Genomic DNA, 7,475 nt, shown 5'->3' with positions numbered 1-7,475 from the left:
AGATTCATGTACAAGATGGGGAGATGTGAGCTGTCTTTGCTGGATCGTCTGTAAGGTCCTTTCAGTTCTTGCAGCTGTGGCCTCACTCCTCAGGGTATATTCAGTCTGCAACCTACCTAAATCTTGCAGTCAGTGGCTCAGGAGCAGAAAAGATTTAGGAACTACCATCACCCTAAAAGATGATCTACTTGTCTTTCCATTTTTCTTCTATCAAGCTGTATGAGGGTAATGAAACCGAGTCTTCAGCTATTAGTGTCAGTTTTCCACGTGGTGGAAATTTCCTATGTTGCCTGCAGTCTTTAATCAGTGTTTTTACAACGTGGTGTAAATTAGGTGATCAATGGCTGTCTGGCTTATTATTGACTTGATAAGAGGTTGACACCGCCGGGTTAAACATTAAGACCATGGTAAGTGTAGATAGTGCGTAGAGGACTATGTTCCCATGTGGGCAGTGGGCGATGGGCGGGGAAGTGCACTCTGGCCTCAGTGGATAACATGTAGGTGCCAGTAATTTTCCATGCCGCACACTTGTTTACGTCAGTCCATGCTTCACCAATTTAATGAGTATGTGTCTCGTGCATGTGTATGGATTAACCAGGTTCTGGAAAATTTGAATCTGGTATTATAGACGGTAAAGGATCTCAAAACCCAAAGGAAGAGACCTTTGCCCTCTAGTCATCTGAAAAGAAATGGACTGACATCATTTTATTATGAAATCTTGACTCCTTAACTGTTACCCTTGCTCTTTAAAAGAATATTTTTATTTATCCATATAATACAGGTCTGGTTCATTCACAAGGATCTTTTTACAGCAAAACTGGTTAATATCCAGACTAAAGTGGAGTGGGGTCAGTCAAGAGGGCATGATTAAGGCTGGTCTCAGTCAAAAGTGCATTATTAAAGCTGGTGTCAGTCGAAAAGGCATGATTAAGGCTGGTCTCAGTCAAAAGGGCATTATTAAAGCTGGTGTCAGTTGAAAAGGCATTATTAAGGCTGATCTCAGTCAAAAGGCTATTCTTAAAGCTGGTGTCAGTCAAAGGGCATTATTAAAGCTGGTCTCCCTCGACAGACTGTTAAGGCAAAGTCATGGATGGGGGTGGGGGGTTTCCGAAGCAGAGACTTCAAATGGGAAATGGAGAGAATGGGTGCAGTGGAGAGAACCATTGAGAGAACCATTGCGGTGGCAGAGAGTGGAGAGAACCATTGCGGTGGCAGTCTGCTCACTATGCTGATGATGGTGGATGGTAGACTCAGAATCTACCATTGTCCACTTTCACTCTCTCTCTCTCTCTCTCTCTCTCTCTCTCTTTCTCTCTCTCTCCTTTGGTTGACTTGTGACCTCTTCAGAGTCCTTTTGTGCGTGTATTCTGCTGACCACTATGCACTGTTGACTATGGCTGGCTTCAGTTTCTGGATTAGTCCCAGCTGTTCAGGTCACAGGTGGTATTAGCTCAGGCCAAAGACAGTCGTATTCTCCAGTCACTCTTTCAGATGTAATAATAGCCACCATTGGACCTCTACAAACATAAATCTTTAAACCGTGTTGTTGGTGTCTTTGTATCAGTGCTCATCTGCAGTGCTAGTCTGTCTTCCCCTAGTCTAATTGTTTCCCGTGCAGCCAAAGTACTTGTTTCAGTATCACTTGGCATGCAGGCTGTTACAGGAATGTCTGTCTTTAGTAACTTTACATAGGCAGCTTTCCAAGTAGTATATTTACTTTTATTATTTCCAAGTAGCACAGGATATTATCATACCATATCTCCTAAAGGGTTTATCATGTTCTCCTCAGCTTATCCTTTATCTTTTCACTGCTTGCTTTTTGTTAGTGTGTTGTGTTTTTCTGACTTAATTTACACAAGATTTCGAGGAAATATATTTTGTTTAGATATATAGATATACAGTATAAGATATATTGTTAAGGACATTACATGCAATCTCTCTTTTCTCTCTCTCTCTCTCTCTCTCTCTCTCTCTCTCTATCTCTCTCTCTCTCTGAGTATTGTGTCACTCAGTCAGTCTCTACCAAAATGCTGACAGTCTGAATGTGGACGAGAGCTCCCTTCAGATGTAATACATAGATTTGTACAGCAGCATGTTAATGCCATTAACAGAAGCAGCGGGTTGCGCAAATTCCTGCTTTTCCGGCCATTGTCTGTTTTTCCTGTTACTCACGCTGCCTCACTCAGGGTTCGTGACTCACTTCCTGGCCTTGACATATTATCAACTGCTTTGGTCTGTGGTCTCTCAAGCAGAGGGACTCCATGCTCAGGACTAGAAACCCCAGAATCATGGCTGATATGTGGGGAAAGCAAAGCAGCATCTCCTTTTTAGCATTCTGTGATCTTCAGAACAGATGCATTTATTGGTCTGTGAGAATTTCTGTCCAAAATCTGTGCATTTACTTTTGCACAGCAGGTGGCAGTATAGTCTCACGGATCAGTATGAATTACACTACACACAATCAGAATCATGTAAAGACCTGAAGAAACCGTACTCACACACACCGAGCAAGAGAGAGTGAGAGAGTGCATTTAGGTATTTTTCGGTCTGTGCATACTCACATAAGTGTGACCATTTCTTCCATAATTGTGACCATTTCATGTTAAACTATTATTTCACATATCCTTCAGTGTATACCCACTTATTTCCAATTGGGCATTCAGATTTGGTGTTGAATGCCTGAACATTTGCAGAGGACAATGTTGAATTTTCATCTTTTAGAATGAGCTTTTGATCTTTTAATATCGCCAATATAGTGAAAGAGCTTGTGTACCTACTTCTCTGTCAAGCAGAATGTGTAATGATGACAAGACAAGCTGAGTGTGTATCTTTACCTGCTGTATCACCTCTAAATCACCATTTAAGTCTACCTCTAAACTGACATTTCACAGAGCAATTACATTGTATCACATAATCACATAATTTATCATGTATGCATATTATATATTTTCAGAAAGTTTTCATTTCAATTTTATAATAAACATTGCTCTCATCAATCTACACAGTACTCCACAATGACAAAGCAATAGTAGGTTTTTGAGTGTTTTGTGATTTTACTGACGATAAAAGACTGAACTATTGCATTTTTTTTATCATGTATGGTATAGAGTGGCCAGATGGAAGCCATTCCTCAATAAAAGACGCATCACAGCCCGCTGGGCGTTTTCCAAATAGTACCTGAAAGACCAAGAGAAGCTAAATCTGGTCTGATGAAATGAATACTGAACTATTTGGTCACAATTCTCAATTGTGTGTGTGGAGGAAACCAGGCACCTCAGGAGTATCACTTCATTGATACCATCCCTACAGTCTAACACAGTGGTGGAAGCATCATGATAAATATAGATAGAGCAAAATATAGAGCAATTCAGAGTGAAAGCCTTTTCAAGAGTGCTCCGGATCTTATGCTTGGGTGAAAGTGACCATTTCAACAAGACAACAACCCAAAGCATGTCTCCAAGTAAAAAAATAGTGGCTTTGGAAAAACTATATGAAGATCCTAGAGTGTCCAGAGTCCAGACCTAAACACAATATAGAGCATCTCTGGAGAGACCTGAAAATGGCTGTGCACCAACACTCCCGAATCCAACCTGTTTGAGCCTAAACAATTCTGCCAAGAAGAATGGGAAACACTTCCAAAAGAATGCTGTGCCGTGCTTGTAGGTTAATTCCCAAGATGACTTGAGACTGTCACTGCTGCCAGAGGTAACCAAGCGCTAAATTAAGGGTCTGAAGACTTGTACATTTTCAGTCCTTTATTCTTAATAAATTAACAAAACACTCCACAGGGCTTTGCCATTGTGGAGTATTGTGTGTAAATTGGTGGGGGTGGATTCAATTCATCTTTAAATCTCACAAGTCTGAAAGATAACAAAACATTAATGAGATATAAATTGCATATAATTTTCTTATTTAAGCATATTTTAGTGTGCATCGGCATAAAAGTGCAACCATGGTGTCTCCAGGCGGGTGACAGAACTGAACAGCCAGGGCAATATGACATAAAAAGACAGCAATAAACTATGGGAAAAAAACTGAGATGCTCATTCTTCATCTTTCATGAGACTGAACTTAATGTCTGTGGAAAATGCTGTTGCTTTCCCCATGATCAAACAGCAGCAATTATGAGAATCTGTTGCTGTGGTTTCACAGCTTTAGTTTTTCTGAGTGGGCTGGCTCTCACAGTGATGACATCATGGATTCATTCTAAGTCATCAAAATTCAGGCATGCTTCCCACATTTAGCGCAGAAAGCAAGAAACATCTCACAGGGGGAATACTAAAACTAACAAAAATAGTACATGTGATATTAGATACACAACTGTGCATGAATAGTTCCTTTATGTAGTTAAACTTTAGTCCTGAGTGCAATTACATTTCTCTTACAGTATTTGGCTTGAAAATTACACATGCAGGGACAAATAATAGCTGTGATGCATTCATCTCGATATTAAGCATTTGAAACAGAAACAATAATCATCAATCCGGGTTGAGAGCCTAATGGAAAGGGAAAATAAAAAGTCGATCATGAGTAAATGGTCCTGGAGAGAGAAAAAAAGAAAATATAGCTTACCATAAAAAGAGTAAAAACTTCATTTCCTATGATGCACAGCGCGAAGATGATGCTACTAACAGCTGACAAGCAGTCGAGCCCTATGCAAACGGTTCTAAGGAAGGGAGGGGGATCTTATGAAGCCTAGACTGTGACAAACGCGACCTAGCTGTGTTGTCAAAACAGGTAGTGTAGCCTATAGCATGGTCCACCTTGGGATCTCCATCAATAATTAGATGATATATATTTTTTTTACAGCATTTGGGGCTGATAACTCAAACTTTGGGTAGGCTACATCTTTAGAACTGCAGCATGTGTTTTGCAATAGAGCTCATCTCCAGCCTGTCACGCCGTGTCAGTGCCGAGGAATGGACAGCGTGCCTGGCACAGGTGAAAACCATGGTCGAAAGTGATTGTCAGTCGGGCCAAAAATAGCGGGAGTAGCGCATTGATGGCTGCGCTTCACCAGTGCGAGCTCATCCAGAACATGATCGAAATTTCCATCTCTAGTTTACAAGGGCTGAGGACGAAATGCGCCGCATCTAACGACCTCACACAACAAGAGATTACACACTCTAGAGGTAAGCGCCAAACCTTCCTCATAAAAACTAACGTTAAAGTTAAAGGATCATGCTAATTACTTATCCTTAAAATATTGGCCTACGAGTGCTTGAGTTGCATGATGACACTTTGCTCTCTTCCCTCGTCGTCATTATGCTCGCAATCAAAATTGCTGAGACAGCGGTCACAGTTGTCTGTGTAGTGAAACGAACGCGACCTATGTATTAACTAGTTGTGATGGCGATATAGAATATTGCAGGCGATCACGGCAACAAACTATCAACCTAACAATAGTTTGTGACAAGTTCTGAGAGCCATTCACAGCATAACTTCTTTTGGATAGGAATTGTCAAGACTTCCTGGTTCTTGCCTCAGCAATGATATAGGTCACACAGCAAGATGAAGAGTAGTAGTGCGTATCTTATGACAATTTTGCCTGACATCAGTTCCCTCAGATGTTAGAAGTATGGAACACTTGTATGACAACTTACTGTAGCCTGATTATGCAACATTCAGATGGCAAACAGATATTTTAAAGTATCCATAGGATTAAAAGAAAGTAGTGAAAAGATATAACTATATACTAACATACATGTAAGGACAAAACTTGAACTGAGGCATCATAAATCAATATGTTTTTCTTTCTTTCTCCTCAGTGGGCAAACTAATTGAGAATGTAGCAATGAAAATCTTAGAATCCTAAATTAATCATGCTTACATCCAACTAAAATAAAAAAGCAGCCTTTACCTTGCTCTACAAGACCTTTCAAGGCTGCAGCTACTGGGTAATAGTATGAGCAGTTGGGATGGATGTAGGTTAGTGTGTATACGTATTTAGGGCCTGCACCACTGACCGGGTCCTTTAGTATATCCTGTCTGCGGTATCATTGGAGGGGATAGATTGCATACATGCAATATGCTTCATGCTTCATGACCAGTTAAATGCTGTCAGGAAACAGGAAGTGGCCGGGCGGTGCCTCTTCTGCATGCAGGCTTTTGTAGGGCACTAGTGTTCTGGCTTTCTTTGTCTCTTAATTGGGTCCCTGCTTTCAGAATCACCACAACCCTTTAGCAGGGTTTTACTGTTGTCATTATTACATTGGTGTTAAGATTTGACATAATTAATATGCAGTGTTGCACATCTACTAGTTGTGAGAGTGCACCAGTAGGGGTACAACCAACTGACTGCCAGGATGGATTCTAAGGCCTTGTCATAGTGCTACAGACAGATGATTTGTTATTGGCTGAGATACCTGTTGCCAGTTAAGGTGAAGTGGTTTAAAAGCTTTTGACTGCCCACTGCTTTCAAAAGCAATCATCCAAGGCTTGAACTGACACAGCTAATGCTTTAAGAAGCCAGTTCACACTTGACTACGGCACGTGGCTGGCAGCAAACAGACCGGCATAGCTCTGTAAAGACTGAAGTGTGCTTCCAATGTTGACCAGGACTAACAAGATCCCAGATGCTCCTAGGCCTCTTCCTCATGTACTGTCATTGTGAAGTTGCTGTGCTGATGGTGCTGGTAATGCTGGGAGGGTAAGCTGCAGAGCTATGAAAGTCAGGACCAGGAAAACTTGGGCCTTTTTTTTACCAGTCAAAGCTGGTTTTATTACTGTTTAAATGATCACTCTGTGAGCTTTGTTTTTTTTTGTGTGTGGAAGCATACACTTCTCTTCTTTGCTTCTGGAAGGAATAAGTGAGATGAAAGGTTGCCAACCTTTGCTGGTTGGTTGAGTGATTGCTAAAAATTGGCAGAGGTGCATGTTGTTTTGACTGTGTCTATATTTAGACATTTTCTATCCTCCTACCCTCCCTCCCTCCCCGCACTCACACACACACGCATTTTCAAAACTGGCTGTTAAATAAAACAATCAAATGACACATCAGTGCAAAGTGAAACAGAGGCAACAAAGCAACAGAACAAGGTGATATAGGAGAAGAAACAGAGTGGAGGGGAGAGAGGGAGAGACTTTAAAAAAGTGGAAGACAGATGCTGAACTGAGATAAAGACAATGAGAGCGGAGAGGAAAGGAAAGGAGAGAGAGGCAGGGGAGGAAAAGACATGCAGACAGAGAAAGAGAGCGAGACGGAAAGCACTGATGAGGGAGAGAGATGCACGGAAAATACTCCCCAGTCACAGTGAGAGCCTATCCGAGGCCATCTGGCCGTCAGTCAACTCCAAACAAAAGAACCTTTTCCCCACGGTTCTTTATACCCTGCTCCTGTCCTTCCCTGACAATGGAGCGCTAAGGCAATTTGCCTGGCCTCATATTCATTGGCCACGGGGTAAGGTTACACTTGTGCCCCTCCATAGAGCCAGCCCTAATGAAGAACGTGTCTGTCTCAGATATTGGAGATGACC

General features: G+C 41.6%; 1 protein-coding gene across 1 annotated transcript in view; it reads left to right on the top strand.

The window, feature by feature from the left end:
- Positions 1-4,919: 4,919 nt before the first annotated feature.
- The window catches only part of LOC308370202 (kinase suppressor of Ras 1-like), a gene marked incomplete at its 5' end in the record, with an annotated part of 44,131 nt that continues 41,575 nt past the window's right edge, over positions 4,920-7,475 (top strand). Inside the window, 4 exon segments of the mRNA XM_080844815.1 lie at positions 4,920-4,948; positions 4,950-4,974; positions 4,976-5,119; positions 5,121-5,132. Coding sequence (XP_080700941.1) covers positions 4,920-4,948; positions 4,950-4,974; positions 4,976-5,119; positions 5,121-5,132 — 210 coding nt within the window.

Source organism: Sprattus sprattus (assembly GCF_963457725.1).
Source record: "Sprattus sprattus genome assembly, chromosome: 9".
Lineage (NCBI taxonomy): Eukaryota > Metazoa > Chordata > Actinopteri > Clupeiformes > Clupeidae > Sprattus > Sprattus sprattus.
Note: the sequence above shows the minus strand (reverse complement) of the source record. Positions and strands in the feature narration are given on the sequence as shown.